Source organism: Neolamprologus multifasciatus, chromosome 12 (genome assembly GCF_963576455.1).
Source record: "Neolamprologus multifasciatus chromosome 12, fNeoMul1.2, whole genome shotgun sequence".
Classification (NCBI taxonomy): Eukaryota; Metazoa; Chordata; class Actinopteri; order Cichliformes; family Cichlidae; genus Neolamprologus; species Neolamprologus multifasciatus.
In genome coordinates this window covers 4,685,386-4,702,828 of record NC_140450.1, presented here as the reverse complement: position 1 = coordinate 4,702,828, position 17,443 = coordinate 4,685,386, and the positions used below count along the sequence as shown (strand labels likewise).

Sequence of the window (17,443 nt, the reverse complement as noted above, 5' to 3'; positions counted from 1 at the left end):
GTAAATTAAATGTGGATAGTGATGCTCGTTGTAGACGTTTGACTGCTTGTTTTCAGCTGCTGGAAAATATGCTTGGATCAGAGCAGATTTCTTTTATAAATACTCGTGATTTGGTTCAAACGTACCGGCTGATGAAAGGGTTGCCTGCAGGACAAGCGCTTGGAAGAGGACAGGCACAGTCACGGCCTCCGTTTAGTTTTTTCTTCACAGGCGGTTTCATGTCCCCTGTTTATGTGAGCTCTGTCCGGCTGTGGTGAGAGCAGCATCTGTCTGCTGTCTCTGCAGAAATGCTGCTCCCATGAAGTCTTTCATTTTTGGGGGGTAAACCAAGTGTTTTTGAAGCCTCTAAAACAGTTTATATAAGGTTTATTTTAGTAAGTGAAAATGTTTAATCTGTGTCCTTTGTGATGTGTGATAGTGCACATACTTGGTAAGAAAATAGCAAAACTGAATATATTCTTTACAACATTCTGATGTCTTTCAGAAAAATAAGTCCTTTTTTGGCTCATGGTTAAACTTTAAGGTTTTGTTAAATCCTACTTACAAACAAATGGGATCAAAATATATTGGTAAAGTTTTTCCTTGTTGATGCCACAAATGCAGCTGCAGGACCATTTACTAACCCACATACTGTCTCACATAACAGATTATGGATTAGGATGAAGACGGCTGATAGCTGTAACATCTAGGGATGCAACGATACCAATTTTCTCAAACCGATACGATACCGATACTTGGATCTGAGTACTTGCCGATACAGAGTACAAAAAACGATACTTCTAACACACACACACACACACACACACACACACACACACACACACAAATACAATTAATTGGAAGACAGGTTTTATTTTATTCTCTGCCGATAATAAATAATATCTTAATAAAAATGACCACAAAAAAATTTCAAGTGAAAAATAAGCACTTCTCTTAAATTATTGCAGAGTCTCCACATTGTAATTTAACAAAATATCACTGAACTATTGTCTCGAGCTTTCAGAATAATAAATAAACACTTCTGTTTGGAATAAAATAAATACAAATTAGGTTTGCGAATAAAATAAACTTTTAAACTATTGCAGAGTGTCCATATTGTAAACAAACAAACAAAATAATTATTATTAAATAAATAATAAAATAGAAAAAATTATGAAATAAATAATAAATAAAATAATAATTGCCCCCCTAGTGGCCAATCTAAAAAACTACAACAGAAATGACAAGCCACCCTCTGATTAATGAAATAAGTTTGTATCGGTTCATGGTATCGGTTAACTTTTACGAGTATGAGTACACACACATTTTACAGTATCGGCCCCGATACCCGATACCAGTATCGGTATCGGTGCATCCCTAGTAACATCTTTCAACAGCTTAAATTTCTTTTTGACAGTTCCAGTACCAAACTCTTTCCTTTTGTTTTGTTCTATATAAATACAACAAAGCAGCAGCTGTTTGTAGGTATTTCAGTATAGCTTTAATAACAACTTGTATTTGTAGGTTTGCAGCAGTTTTGAAATTTACTGCAAGCTGTGATCAGAAGGAGTTAAAATGACAAAAGCTCAGGCGATGGTGCTTTCTCCCTGTCATTGTGTTTGGTATGTTACTTCTTTGGAGGCTGTTACTGCACTTATGGTTACCGAACATGTTGTCATCAACCACATTGATGTCGTTTTACATCACTTGTCTCTCCACGAGTGACTAAGTGAGTGAGTAGCAGTAAAAGGAGGTGCTCTCAGACTGAAAGTGTGACTAACAGTGTGAATATCATCAGCAGTAGACTGACTCTCTAACTGACCAGAAATGAGATTCGTCCAAATAAATTGAACGAACAACTACAAAGTCAGTTTATTCTGACTTTGAACGACTGTTTTTCTTTTCCACCAACACAATGCTGGACTTTCCACTAGAGAAAGTGGGATGTTGGTGCCAGAAAGCTGCTGCTGGCACAAAATTAACTGCATGCATCACAGGTATTCTGTCTTCTCTGATTCTTTTATGTATTTTAATGTTTTAATGCTCCAGCCAGTTCTGCCTTGTTAGCCTTTGGGAACCATCCCACATTCTGATAAGTTGCAGAGCCACACCTTAACAGGAATCTGTATATTTTTCCAGTTTTCTTTTCTCACCATATATTTATTTTATAAGCACAAAGAGTTTTTTTTTTTAAAGCAAAGTTTGAAGCTGGGATTTTGTTCATACAAAATCTTATATTTGCAGCTGACTCTTTTTCCCAACTTCTTCCAGCTGAGGTGAATCAAACCCCCTGATACAACACTTTGACCTTTTCCTTTTAGGTCAGCGTTGAGTGACAGGGGCAACCTTTGCAGATTTTAATTTCAGGGCTCATGTGCGAGCTGTACGTAGACCTCAGTCTTAATAAATGTCTGGATCAGATCAGAATTGAAACAAGGCGGCTGCTGGATGGGGATTTGGAGTGTTTCCTTTGGTTTTGTTCCAAGGTTGTTTTCATTACAGACAGCCGAGGCACATGTAAAGAGCAGAAGCCAGAGCTCGTGTGAGCAGAGCCAGAAAGGGCTCGGTTAAAACCTCTTCTGCAGAATTTAGGGTAATGGAGGAGAAACTCACTGCAGCCTCCTCCTGCATTAGAGGAAAAGTGTGCGAGTGAAAACAGGGAACAGAAGAGAGTCAAAGGCAGCAGGTGAGATTAGAAACAAACACCTTGTAAAAATGTACCAGGGTGAAACTGAGTGTTGGTGTGAGCTGCTCCTCCTCCAAGCTGCTGGGAAAGCGGTCGGTGGATTTGAGTGCGAGGTTTCCATGGAGCCTGAACAAAGCCATCTGGACTGAGGAATGTGGTTTGGGAACGCTCCACCTTACACACTGACTGACCAAAAGCGTGGGGGTCCTGATAAGAGTGTGTGTGTTCTTGTGTTTTGACTCTTCTTGGAACCTCACTCGTTTCCAGGGATAGAGAGATTAAAACATTTTACCTTCCTTCACCTCTTTATATGGCCTGTTTGGGAATCGGACTTTGGTGAAGGGTTAAAGTTTTAGGAGGGGGTTGTGCATGTAGTAAGTTACAATAGATTCTCTTGTCATTTGTTTAGAAGTTAAAAACTCAAATTTTGATTTTAATAAAAGCAACAAACTTTCTTTGGATAAGCCAGCACATGATGTCTGATTATTTTAGCTCCATAAAGCCGTAAACAACAGGTTTCATATGTCAGTAATACTGCCTCTTCGCTGTAATAGACTTCCAGGCTAATAAATACAATAACAAGGAATAAATCATTTAAATATAGCCAAAGAACACTGTTTAGGGCAATAAACAACATAAAGGCAAAAATGTAAACTGTTTAGTTCTTAAATGATCATTTTGGCTCCCTTAAACAGAAAACACATATTACATGCTTTTATATATGCAAGTGTGATCTGTTCATTCCCCTGTAGTAGGATGAGTTGCTGTTAAAAGACAAGAGCTCTGAATAATATGACTAAAATGTACTCAGAATAGTATTTAATTCATTGTAAACGTGCAAAAGCAAACGTGTAACTGGCTCAGCTGTAGAAGGAAAAACAAGATGATAGTGGTAAAAATCACACAACACATTGTGGAGAGCTATGAATAAAGATGAAGGGGGGATGGGAGTGTGAGGAGCAGCTGCTGCTAACTATAGACACTGTGCGTGTCGTTTGAGACAGCTCGACCTCCTCGTGTACACTGAAGTGGCTGAAATTAAAATTAAAAAAGATTTTTAACTCGACTCCTGATCTGACTGTCTGACTGGTCCAGAGCAATGTTTTTAGGCCAGTTTTCCATAAATTTGTGTAGTAGTGTTTCCTTAAAGAGTGCAAGCAAATTCATTATGCATATTCATGGGCTACATATGATGAATCCTTTTGATTTTAATTTAACATGTAAATGACCCAAGTGTAGAAGTGGAAGACTAAAGGGGGCATGTTTGTTCTCCCCTATGAAGTTTTTTCAAAGTAATTTATGTTTGATGCAAAAACATCTGCTAAGCATGGACGTAGCTTCTGGTCTGATAAGTGAATCCCGTGCACAAATGCTTTAAAGCTGCACTTTTCGTAATGGCCACCAGGGGCTGATACCCATTGTTGGTAAAAGACCCAGTCCTGTACAGGTCTGTGGGAATAACGGCCCTCATATGAGACCTTAGTAAATACCTGATGAGTTTATGTGGTCAATCACTCGTTTGAAATGATGGTGAAGTATATTTTTTAAAACAGGATTATTCGGGCTAATCATTTGTGATTAACAAGTTTTTAGCCAATGAGCATTCGGTTTTGCAGTTGGATCTATCCCTTGCTTCTTGTATCTGGTTGAATAAAGGCAAGATTGCGAGAAAGCTCATCTTGACCGTTTTAAACTTGACTTCACAAACCAGCAGAGCACATGAGAGTAGCTGCACTTTGGGTAAATTCAGAAAAGTAATCACTGATTTTTCTGGAGTTAATTATGCCTAATGGAAATGTTGCAAAAAAACTAATTGACGACAACACAGACATCCATTTGTTTGTCCATCAATCCATCCACCTGTCCAGCCATCTGTCTATGCATCACCATCCATTAGCTTCCATTATCTTATCTGAGGTCGGGTTGCGGTGGTAGCAGGCTAAGCAGATTATTCCAGACATCCTTCTTCGCGCTCAGCCTTTCCAGTTCCTCCAAGTGGATTCTAAGGTGTTCCCATGGTAGTAGATGTCAACCCAGCAGGTTCTGGGTCTTCCCCAGGGTCTCTTCCAGTTGGATGTGCCTGGTCTCCTAACCAGATCATCAGACTTCCTCAACTAGCTCCTTTCGTTTCGTAGAAGCAGCAGCTCTACTCTAAAGATCCCTCTGGATATCTGAGCTCCTCATCCTGCCGCTAATGCTGAGCCCAGCCACCCAGCAAAGGAAGCAAAGCTGCTTGTGTTCACAGACTTAATTCAGAAGTTGAATCAATGAGCTGAGTGTGTAGGGATCATCTACAAAGTGTAACAGGAAAAACTAAGATACTTCAAACACACATCACTGGTCTTCTGTTGGTTTTGCTACTTTAGTGTTGGAATAAAGACTTTTGTACTGTTTCATGAATATCCTGCAGCTTAATTCATTTTTTTTTTTTTTTTTGTATTGGTTTTCTGTGTTGAGCAGTCACTGGGAGTTGTTTGAGCGTAAATGTTCCTCTGTACAGTTCGAGGGTGCTGTGTGGGATTGGTGAAGAAACACTTGGTGTATTGTCACACTGACTTTTAAATCCAAAGGAGCTGTAATAGAAATTGAGCTCATTAGTGCTGATCACGAAGCCCGCCGTGTCTGTGATTTATATGTGGTGGGATTAAGGAGGCGTCACGCAGTTTAAGTGACTCCAGAAACATTTGGCTGTCCATTTAATCTATTCCTTCTCAGCATGCTGTTACACAGACTTTCCAAAATGAGCTGTTTGCCATTTAGGAGAAAAACATGACTCTTTTTTTCATCTCATTTCACTCCTGATTGACAGAACATTTACACAAATTATGGGGCTTTTCAGCAGGATGGTATTTAACAGAAATGTTTGTCTGACAAGATGATGGTGATTCACAGTAAAGTGTAGATTCTCATAACTTCACAATAATAAATACTAACCTGTACGTAGTGTTTTCGTCCCCCCATAATGAGCATGCCCTGTAGTGTTTTAGAGCTTTAAGAACAACTTGAAACATCCTGACTTTGGCTTTTTTTGGATGTCTCTCCTTTAGCACCAAACATTTATATTTAGGTGCAAATAACACACTGCTACTCGCAACAAAAAACTGCTGGCACATCTCAGTAAATTAACTCAAAAACCAAAAAAAAAGACATTTATCAACAAAAAAGACATTTTCTTACCTCATTTTTGGTGGAGGTAAGAAAACCTGTGAAAACACCTAAATGTTTTGCAAGTTTAGACACGTTCAAACTAAAGGAAACTGCTTGCTTTAAGCAGAGCCATTCTACTTCCTACTGATCCCATTGTACAGCAGTTGGCTGAATTGAAGCCTAGCTAAAATACATATTTGATTACATGCAAAATGTGGAAGTAAACAAAACATTTCTTACAGAGAGGCCAATTTAGCCATATAAGCTAGCTTTCTGCTAATTAATGCTGGTTGGTCATCTAAGGTTTTACGGGGTGTTCTTCCTTGACAGTACCCATTTACAAGCAATAACTTGAAGTCAGAAGCTCCACAGCAGAAACTTCCATGTGTGCTTAGGAAACATCTGGATTTAGTAGTTTATCACGAGGTGTTAAATTAAAATGACAGATGATATAAAGTGTCTTATCGTACTGTGATCTCCCTAATATTAACAGAAAGCTGTTTCACTACAATTGAAACCCACAGAGAGAGAACAAAGAAATGTTCATGTTGTCAAACCCGTGGTGAAAATCATCAAAATTATAATTTTTTAACCCATGAAATGTAATCTGACAATGTTCCTGCTCACTCTGCAGAATGTGTGTCCTTTCTAAAAACTCCAAGTCCACAGAGTGTATGTTCACAGGTATATTAAAAGTTCTTTATTGTAACTTATGGTGTGTTTACATTAATAAACATTCACTCAGGGCTGGCTTCAAACGTTTGGCACTATGTCAAAAAAGGCGTATTATGTGAAATCAGTCGTCTGTGTCAGGATGCTTCATTGACTCACGTTTCAGGGTGTTTGCTTTAATAACGGTAGATGACTAGTGACTGTCAAAGCTGGACTGGAGATTGTTTGTTTGCTCAGTACATATATAAGAATTATTATAAATGACACACAAAAGATGATGAGAGCAAACCTGTGGAAGAATCTGTAACAGCCCCCAAAAAGAAATCCAAAGCAAACTTTTTTTATTTGGGGCAAACTTTTTAAGCATTAAAAAAAATAAAAAATAAAAGATTTACTGGCGATTCTGCACATGTGTTGTTGGTGTCCTCGAGGCCACTGAAACTGAAGCTAAATTGGTAATCAAAATAACTTCCCAGAGAGGGATGCAAGTGGTGAGACTTGGATATAGAAAGACTTTGGCTTTATTCCTCAGTGGTTCTTGTGCTGGCATCACAATAACTGGGAATGATGGCCATGTCATTCCTGAAAATAGAACCATTTCTGGGAATTTTCCTATTCTAGAAGCTCAAACATTACAGAACATGCTCATTATGGGGAGAGATTGCTTTGACATTTGGGAATGCGGGTGCACAATGGTTAGCTTTCAGTCATTTTTTTTAAATAACCAACTAATTGATACAACTTTGTCAGTCAGTGACTCTAAATTTGAATAAGTGTTTTAACTAAAACTTTTATTCTGGAGGCGGTTGGCTCAGTAGCCACTAACCAGGTAGTCCCAGTGCTTCCTGACTTCCTGGTGACTAGCCTGACCCCAGATAAGCTTGTCCTGAGGTCAAATGTACTTTACCTTTTCTGTCTTGGACTCCACCTGCTAACCAGAACCTTCAGTAAGTGTTAAACTGGTTTTTGTGCTGTTCCACTGAGGAGACTGAGACTCTAGAGAAGAATAACGAGCGCTAGCGTCAGTCTAAGCCCACAGAGTTTGAGTTCGCTTTGAGAATCAGCTGATTTGTTTGTCATAAAGAATCTTGCAGCTAAAATGTTTGCAGATGCAAGCATCATCCAAGCTGCCAATGCCACAAAAAAAGTCTGATTCTGTGGGAAACACTTAAATTGGATAGATTTCCACAAACATTTCCACATGCTTAAAAGATCCTGCTGCAATGTCCAAATACCAGGAAGGCTAATGACATTACCATTAGCTACAGCTGCTCTTTGTGTGTGGTGGTATTTGGAGAATAGTGGTACGCTAAAATGCGCTTATGTTTTATATTTATTTGAAATAAATAAAACATGAGCTCTAAAATGAAAACAAAAAAGATTTTGATGTCACACCGGACTGCAGAAAATCCAATTTTGATGGGAACTTCATCTGACCAACACGTTACACATCAAGTGTTTTATTTGATTACGAGCTCCAAAGATCTGGATGCACATTTTCCCGTCAGCTGCTGTTGTGGCGTCGCTAGGACACTTCTCAGGAATTTGTTTTCAGGAACAAACAGATCACTGAGCCGGTCTGTTTTTACACCTATTGTTCTGTTCCCACACGTGAACCAGGATGCACGGGTACTTAAAGGTTTTTCACAAGCCAGTCTGGGTTTTCACAGAAGTCCCGTCACCATTGTAAACCACTTCCTTGATGGGTTTCTTGTCAGTCAGACAGGTGGGAAAATCAACATTATAGGTCGACGATGCGGGGTTTGTGTGAGAGGCCGAGACAATCGTAAACGTTTTTGAAATGAAAAATTGTAATCGTGTCAGAAGCCCTGGGAGCTGACTCTGCCCTGCAGTTAGTTTTGGAAAAACTGGATCATGACATGCTTTCTCAGCACAGCTCTGATGAATCTGATCCTCAGTGGACACACTGGTCATGAGGCTGTGAGACGGGTATGACAGGACTGGAAAAAATGTGACGTTCTGAAGGCAGAGAATATAGCAATGTTTGTTTTGACCTTAAATTGAGATTGGGGAAAATATTCTGCTTTTAATTTAGGTCGGTGTATAAATACAGACTTTATGTTTGTGCAATCTGGAATCGTTTTCAAGTGAGGATGAAGAAGAAATGCAAAGGCACTGCAAAATGTAATGAAGCCTGTTTTTCTGTCTTACAGAGAGGAGGTTCACAATCACTGTGTGCGCTGGAGGAAGAGGTTTACCTTTGTGTCCAAAATGAGCGCCAACCCCCACACTGGAGTTCTGGACCCGTCTGTCTGCAGGGTGTCAGTCAGGAAGGTACGCCTGTCAAAGTGGCCTCGTCAGCTCTGGGGACAAACTCTGGGTTTCTAAGCTGCTCGAAAAGATGAAGGGAGCACTCGATCGCAGCAAAACACAAAGTCAGTTAAACTTCAGGGAGATCAGCCTGTCCAGTTAGAAATAATTCAATTCAAAGTTTATTTGTATAGCACATTTAAAAACAGAGTTGAACAAAGTGCTTCACTATCGCTTAAAAACAAGAGAAAACAATAGAGAAACAAATACAGATAAATAAGAAGACGGTGAATTAACAATAAAAACATAAAACAGGCCTGACGGTGCTCATACTGAACTTGAATTAAAAGCCAAAGTAAAAAATTGAGTTTTAAGACTCGATTTAAAAGACTGAATAGACTCGAAGTACGAATCTCCTCTGGCAGATTATTCCAGAGTCTGGGTGCTGCTACTGCGAAGGCCCGATCTCCTCTGTGCTTCAGTCGAGACCTTGGTTGTGCTAAGAGCATCTGGCTAGATGATCTCACTGCTCTTTTGGGGTCATACATGTGGAGGAGTTTGTTTAAAAAAATAGGCGCCATATTATTTAAAACTTTAAAAGTAAAAGAATCTTAAACTCAATACGATATTTTACAGGGAGCCAGTGTAAATTTGCTAAAACCGGAGTGATGTGTTCTTACATTTTAACACCTGTTAAAAGACGTGCAGCGGCATTTTGGACGAACTGCAAGCAACGAAGAGATGAGTGTTGAAGAGCTAAATAGAGAGAATTGCAGTATTCCAGTCTAGAGGTGATGAAGGCTTGAATAAGTGTTTCTAGGTCTCTTGGAGGAAGATGAGGCTTAGCTTTGGCAATTTCACGTAACTGATAAAAACTTGTTTTCACAACTGTAAACTATTATGAATCCATTTCAGCTGGTTTGGTGCAGAAGATGTAGACAACAGGTTTGCTGGAGAAGCAGCAACAGGGCAACTCCTTAAAAGCAACCCCTCTAATCCCTCCTGGGTGATTTAATTATTTATTTATTTTATTTTTTTAAATTAAAACTACAGCCTGAGATGGTACAGATAGGGCCAGTTGGTGATGTACCAGTGCAAACTGGGTTTTGGCATTAAAAACAGTAATGTTGGTATTTCCACTGTATTGACAAACTTGTTTATGAGATGTGTAGAGATTTTTGCATCTGACCATTTTGCATGTGTATATCTGGGAGTTCCAAGTGTAGGGAGGAAAATGTTGAAATCAAGCATGCAAATTTATTTTCTAACATTTGCAACATGCAATTTACTGCTAATTGTGCTGATATTTAACACAGATAAAAACAAAAAAACAGGTTTTATTTTTTGTGCTTGATATTCAAATGAACTGAGTGTGCCTGTGTTTAGAAAAAAGCGCAAATTTTTGTATTTTATTTAATAAATAAAATAAATAAATAAAAAACAATAAAAGGTGAATCAAATAGACCATTACGGCAAGACTGGGATGGTCAATTTGGTAAAGTAAATCCGTTGGGCATCTTTCCTCGCCTTTAGACAATAATTCTGATGGCAAAAGAACCAAACGGGACAGGCAAAACCACATCTATGAGCTCTGAGGATTGGACTTGCATCCTATTTTGCCCTGTTTAGAAAATCTGGCTCATAGTCAATCTCCTCCAGGATGGTACGTTCATATATGTCATGGCATTTATGTCTGAAGTTTTGGTTCCTACCAAAGAGGTTTTGCTGTTCCAATGGAAAACCCCTGAACAAAAAACAAATAAATTCACTAGGACTGATGAAAATCTCTGTAATTCCTTTTAAAAATTGTTTAAGTAGGCTTTAATATACAAGAGCTTATCATTTTTCTTCTTTCTGCTAAGAAGATGATGGAAAATGATACCAAAAGGCATCAGACCATAGTCTTGTAAATAGGGACCTTTTCTGACGAAGTCTTTTAAACATCAAACCTTAAGTCTTTTCAGTGTAGCTGGTGTAGCCACCGCCACAGAAATGCAGGCTTGATGCTAATTCTCCCATGTGAATGCCACCTCAGCGGCTCACACCGGAGCCATGTGTGCGCCCTCAGCCTTTAATTTCATCCATCTTTTAGGAGCCCTGTAATCAGAAGGATGCTGTAATATGAAGTTGAATCATTCAGTTCATTACAGTCTTCCTGTTTTCCCTGCAGGAACTCAAAGGAGGAAAGGCGTACACTAAGGTAAGAGCTCCTCACCTCTCACATTCATAAACACATACAGTTACAGATGAGCTGTTTCGTGTAAATATTAGCATTCCCTGAAGTGTTTGACAAGCATTCCCTCAGCCGGACATGAAAATGAATCATATTCCCATCACATTTGCCCAGAATCTGCAGAAACATCCTGTTAGTGCCTTCCTATCCTTAACCGTAACCGTAAAAGCTCCGAACAAATGAGTAGCGTCTCGTAAATGTAACTCCAAGGTCAAACCTCCTCGTGCACATAAACTTTTGTCGATCCCTGGACGTTGCTGCCCGACAGGAACCGTTTCCTCTGCATTCGCCTCGTTCTTGATTTAGATTTCCTTCAGTTAAATATACCTCGCTTCCCTCCTTAGAAGACGGCTTCCTTAAACACACACCTAAGAAAACAGGACCTACCCCAAAGAATCTGGGAACGCTTTTCTTGAGAGGGCTATAAAAATAAAATGAAAAAAACATCGTTTCCACCTGGCAAAAAGCTCTGTGGTTTGATTTTGAGATAAAGGTCATGCAGACCCTTTCTTATCAGTGTGATCAGTGGCTGTCTTTAAATCCCTGATTGACATCTACAACCAGTTTACCAGCATTAAAACATTGACTGATAAGAAGTGGAGGAAGAGATCTTTTATCAAGTGGTTTAGGGTGAAAAAAGCAGGATTATTGAAGGAGTATTAAAAGGGATTAAAGGATCTGCCTTATGGCTTGTGAACAGGGCTGCTGCACATAAGAAAAATAAGATCCTGAGATGTAAATGTTAAATTGTGTGGTTTGATAGCTGGTGGAAGCAAATCATAGCCAATAAAGGTTATTTTATAAATCAGTTTATAAAGATTTCATGGTTTTAATCTTACTGGCTCAATGTTGTGCTCATGTGAATGTAGTCATGTCGGAAACCTGCGAATATTTGCAAATTGGATGAGAGGTAGGCTGCTTAAAGAGTTTACCATAAAGCTGTGAATGAAGGTGGTTTGTAGTCTAAGGTGCTTTGAGTGGTCAGTAAGATTAGAAAAACACTATAAATGTCAGTCCATGTCTTGTTCAGCTCATTTCCAGGTCCTTATTTCCATTCTTGCACTCTACTAGAGTAGCTTTGCATGATTTCAAGTTCAAAATAATCCTTATTATTAAATCCTCTCACTTTCATGCAACTTTTTTCTGATAAACTGCTCTGCGCACGCAAAAGGAATAACGTGCAGGTGGATGGGGCTTCTGTGCTCTTAAGATGACCATATTAGGGATATCCCCTCTCCGTGATATCATAAGGCCAAGAGTAGAAAAACACGTCATAAACGAAGCTCTTAAACAGTGTTTGGCTCACAAGGACCTCAAAAATTGGTCATATTTAATGAGAATTAACCACTGAACATTAAATATATAAAAGAAAAACTCATCTGTCGAGTAGCATAAACAGAGAAAGTGCCACACCTACTTACTAATGTTTATGACCATGCAACAAGTGGATTGCTTTTAACCTAAATGTTTAATGTTTATCTGTTGTAAATCTGCCATCCTAAAAGGAGTAAGACATCTGAAACAGTTGGGCTTTGAAGTGGTTTGACAGATAATTATAAAGGAAAGAAATGGATGTCTAAAGTCTGCAGAGGACATTTAAAAGGAAGACTGTATTTATTTCTACAACAGAGAACCAGTGAAAGTGAAGAAACTAAAACTGATAAGATAAACTGATGTTATTAAACTATGTAACAATTTAAAAAAAATAAAAAAAAGGATACTTAAAACAACTTTCCAAATGCAGGTTTCACTCTCAGTCTGGGTTGATGTCTGTAAACACTGACTTGTGGTTTTTGCACTCTGTCATCTGCTTCACACTTCAAAAGCTTGTGACGATAACGCCGTAAAATTACTTGGCTTGCTAAATGATGGGTGTCTCAGAAATCTGCTTTACCTCGAACGTGTGCCAAAAATAAAGACCGGGGAAGGCCTCTATTAGAGCAGCTTGAATTAACTCTGTTCAAACTCTCCTTCACGCCCAGCTGGGCTTCACAGACCTCAACATGGCGGAGTTCGCAGGTTCGGGCTCCACCGTGCGCTGCTGTCTGCTGGAGGGATATGACACGAAGAACACACGGCAGGACAACTCCATACTGAAGGCAAGGAGATGAGCACTGAAGTAGGAATAATGGATGTTTATTAAGAAGTGAACAGACTGGACAGACAGACAACTCAGCTTTTATTTAAAGCTGAGTTGTGATGAGATCTGCCACCTTCCAGGACCAGTGTCATGTCTTTTTCACCTTCATTGTGTTTGTGTTTTATGATGATAGTGTGGTGCTGAAATACTCAAAAAACTGATGTATTAAAAGGAGACTAGCTGGTACCTGGTTGGACATCCTTAACAGCCTTAATTCATGGCATAAATTCAACAGTGTGCTGGAAAAATTCCCCAAAGCTTTTGGTCCATGTTGACATGACAGCATCACACAGCTGCTGCACATTTGTCGGCTGCACGTCCAAGATGTAAATCCTCTGTTATAACACATAAAGGTGTTTTATTGAGATCTGAAGGCCATTTGGGTTCAGTGAACTCACTGGCGTGTTTAAGAAACCAATTTGAGGCGATCATGCAGTGGTCATAACGATCGGCAAAAATACTCAGGGGGGTTAAAATGATGCTAAGTTGGTAATAATAATAATGGATTGGATTTATATAGCGCTTTTCAAGGCACCCACTCGCTTTACAATACCACTATTCATTCACTCTCACATTCACACACTGGTGGAGGCAGCTACAGTTGTAGCCACAGCTGCCCTGGGGCAGGCTGACAGAAGCGAGGCTGCCATATCGCGCCATCGGCCCCTCTGACCATCACCAGTAGGCGGTAGGTGAAGTGTCTTGCCCAAGGACACAACGACCAGGACAGAGAGCCCAGGGATCGAACCGGCGACCTTCCGGTTACAGATGCACTTCCCAACCCCCTGAGTGTACCAAGAAAATATCCCCCACACTATTACACAACCACCAGTAGCCTGAACTGTTAGTACGATACAAATAAGATAATTAGTCTGTGAAATTATTAGGTTTTTATGCGTTCTTTTTTTTTCTTCTTTCAACTGTTTAGTGTCCTTGACAAAAAAAATAAATTTAAAAAACCAGGCGTCGTTTTAGGCTTCAAGCAATGTTTCTCTTTTTAATTGAATTTTTTTTTTTTTGTATAAACATCGTACTCAGCACGGTCACTTTGTGCTCTTTTCCACTGTGAAGCTGAGTCACGTCATCGCCTTTGTGGATGATGGAGGCTGGGAAGTTCAGGAACTCTATGGCGCCACCCAGTGACCATGAACACAAACCACTCTGAAGCAAAACAGTCACGAGTCTTTTTGTCATCTCGAGTCTCTGGAAGACTTTGTGTTGCGCAGATGTTTGTGACTCACACGTCACAGATGGGATTAATGGGAACTACTCCAGGCTTTTCCAGTTGATGCTCATTACTTCTTAAGAAAACAGCGATCTTTTCAGTTTAGTCACGTTACATCTCGGCATGAGCGTAAGATGGACATTTTTGGGGGGGTTTCAGCCACTGGGTTAGGTTCTGACTTCACTTTGAAACTGAAAGGAAAATGAAAAATGAAGTAAAGATAACAATGTGTTGAACAAGTAAAATAAAATAAAATCTGCCAGCTTTAGGTTGCATTACAACAGTGAAATGAAAAGGTTTACATGTGTGCAGTTTGGGAAGCGCCGATAATTATTTTCACACCGCCTTAGTCAACAAGCGTCTGTATCGACAAAACCATTTTAACCATTTTCCTTTGAGTGATGTGTGATCTGTGAATAACTTTATAGCAGAGGAACTCTTCTCTCCAAAGTCCACACCTCTGAGTCAATGCACTAAATGATATAAATTTATTATTTTGAAATGGGTGTTGGTGATGAGTCATTCCCTTTTCCTCCCGTGATGAATAGTGGACCGGGTTGTGCTAGATTGTTTACAAGGTGCGAGTGATGGTTTGGTGATTCTGATAACTTTCTCAGGCTGTCAGATTTGAGTTTATTGTCATTGTTTTGAAATACTTCGTTTTTTACCTGATTGTGTTACAAAGGGTATTTTTACATTGATTTTTCTCTGTCCAACCATGAGATCTTGTGACTGTCAAACTAAATCCAGTTTAGTGAAAGGAGCTTGCAAAGAAAAGCGTCTGGACTTCTTTAAGTTACTTGAAGACATTTCACCTTCATCCGAGAAGCTTCTTCAGTTCTAAGGTCAAATGGTGGAGAGTCCCAGATTTAAACCTGGTGAGAGTTTCCCCCCACAGAGGGACAAAAGGACCCCCTGATGATCCTCTAATCGCCTGAGCCAAGGTGTGAAAATGGGTGTGGGTCCCAATCAGCCAGGGTTTCGTCTTCAAGCAACTTAAAGAAGTCCAGACGCTTTTCTTTGCAAGCTCCTTTGACTTCGATGACCTGGATGACTGAGAACCTTCACAGACATAAATCCAGTTTACTAAAAATGTAATTGATTAGTAAGGTAGTAATGTTGAACGCTGGGTGCCTCTAACCCACCAAGAGATTTTTTACTTCTGCGGGGTTGCTAGGGATATTTTAGGGTTTTTAATTTTCCAATAGAAACCTGTTGTCTGTGGGGTAGGTGTGCGGGGTAGTTGGAAGCAATTAAAACAGGTAATTAAGTTGTGGAAGCATCTTCATTTTAACTGTGGATAAAGGGCTGATCTGGAAGTTGTCATATTTAGGTTGTGAGTAAGTATAACTCGAAGTCTTGTAGTTTCAGCTGAGTAATGCCAGAAAAGCTGGTTTCAGGCATGCTTCTTGTTTGGATGTTCAGTATCGTTTCCTTCATGGCTTTGTTTTCTTGACTAACTTAATTTCTTCGGTTAAAGTTTTAACAGTGTCTTGAAGTGCACTATTACAGTGCTGGAATTTTTTGATGTAGTTTTGCATGCATTTCAGACTTGGTAGGAGTTTTTTATTTTGTAATGTAGTGCTACAAATAAGTCCAGTTTTTTATTTATCGATGCAAGAACACTGACTTCGATATCTGTTGTCAGTAGGTCGCTGGTGTCGGTGGATGATGTCGTCTTGCCTTTGTGAGGTTTCGGCATCTCCTGTTGCGTTGTGGATTTATCCATATTATCCATCGTGAACTGGTAGTAATGATTATCAGAAACTTAGATGAAAGATTTAAAGGTATTGAATCATGAAAAGGTTTGTTTACCCTGAGTGGATGTGTGTGGCCATGATGAATCTGATGAATGAATCCATGATGAATCTTGTGGCAAAAGTAGTGCTTACATAAGCTTTACATTGAGGTACAGTATCACAATCAAAGATTATTCTTTAGTTAGGGCTTTAAAGTACTTTTTTTGTTTGTTTGTTTCATTGTCTGAAATCAATTTCCTGTTTGAGATGTCCTTCAAATGACAGAGTTTAAAAAAATGCTCTTTTAATTTTTTTCCCAAAAGGTGATCATTGGGATGACCCTCCTGTCGGGAGATCCGTGCTTTAAAACGTGAGTAATCCTCAGTGTGAGATTTAAGATGTCACTATTCTCAAAAGATGTGCTAAATGATTACAACTGATAAATAAATATGTGATTAGCTGTGCATGCAGGGCTCAGGCATCCTCCAGGTTGCCAAGGAAAAATGTGCTGCAGCAAAAACCTTGCAACCTTGTAGTTGCCTGCAGTTTGCATGGAAGATGATGACTTGTCTGCAAACACTCTCCAACTACTTGCTGGGCAGTAGCAGTGACACTGTGAAAAGAGTGCCACAAACTGGAAACGGGAACGCTTGCCTCCAAAATAAAAGCTGCACCTTTGGAAACATGGTGGTTGTTGTGATAAAGCACAACTTTTACTGTGAAGGCGAACATACTCCAGACCACAGACAATAGTTTTTAAAGTGTTTTTTATTGTGGGGAATTTTAGTTACTCTTTGGAAGTCTTCTGATTTCTGTTTATTTTTCTTTACTTAATATTTGTGAAAGTAAAAAAACAAACAAACAGACTATACATTTCCAGCTTAATAAACAATATTTTCTACAGTATTGCATAGCAGTACAACCTTTTGCGCAATCTACTGGTATTTAAAGTTCATTTCAACCAGATTCCTTAGTGCTTATAACTTTGTGCCGTTCTGTCCTTTGTGGCCAAAATGACTCAGTTTTTCCTCCCTCAATAAAACAAATCTTATCTGAGCCAAGCTAAGCAGAACTGCACCTCTGTCCCCATTTAGTCTGTCCCAGGCTGATAAGCTGTGTATCTTTTCTCTTTTCCTTTTTTTTTTACCCTGCAGACCTCAAAGCACAGCAAAGTCCATCTCCATCCCAGGACAGGAGCACACCCTGCAGCTGGACTGCAAGGGGGAGGGCACTGCTGAGCCTGGACCGCCAGGAGGGGTTTCCCTGGGCCGAGGCTCCAAACATCGGCCTTCCATCATCAGCTCAGGTACACGACGTGTGCTGCAGCCACGAAGAAACTGAGCATCTGTAG

The 17,443-nt window shown here is 39.5% G+C and overlaps 1 protein-coding gene across 1 annotated transcript in view; it reads left to right on the top strand.

Moving 5' to 3' along the window:
- The window catches only part of eeig1a (estrogen-induced osteoclastogenesis regulator 1a), a 34,882-nt gene that overhangs the window by 11,536 nt on the left and 5,903 nt on the right, over nt 1-17,443 (top strand). Inside the window, exons 2-6 of the mRNA XM_085179848.1 lie at nt 8,659-8,779; nt 10,926-10,955; nt 12,971-13,087; nt 16,416-16,462; nt 17,247-17,398. Coding sequence (XP_085035974.1) covers nt 8,659-8,779; nt 10,926-10,955; nt 12,971-13,087; nt 16,416-16,462; nt 17,247-17,398 — 467 coding nt within the window. The remainder of the gene's footprint in view (nt 1-8,658; nt 8,780-10,925; nt 10,956-12,970; nt 13,088-16,415; nt 16,463-17,246; nt 17,399-17,443) is intronic.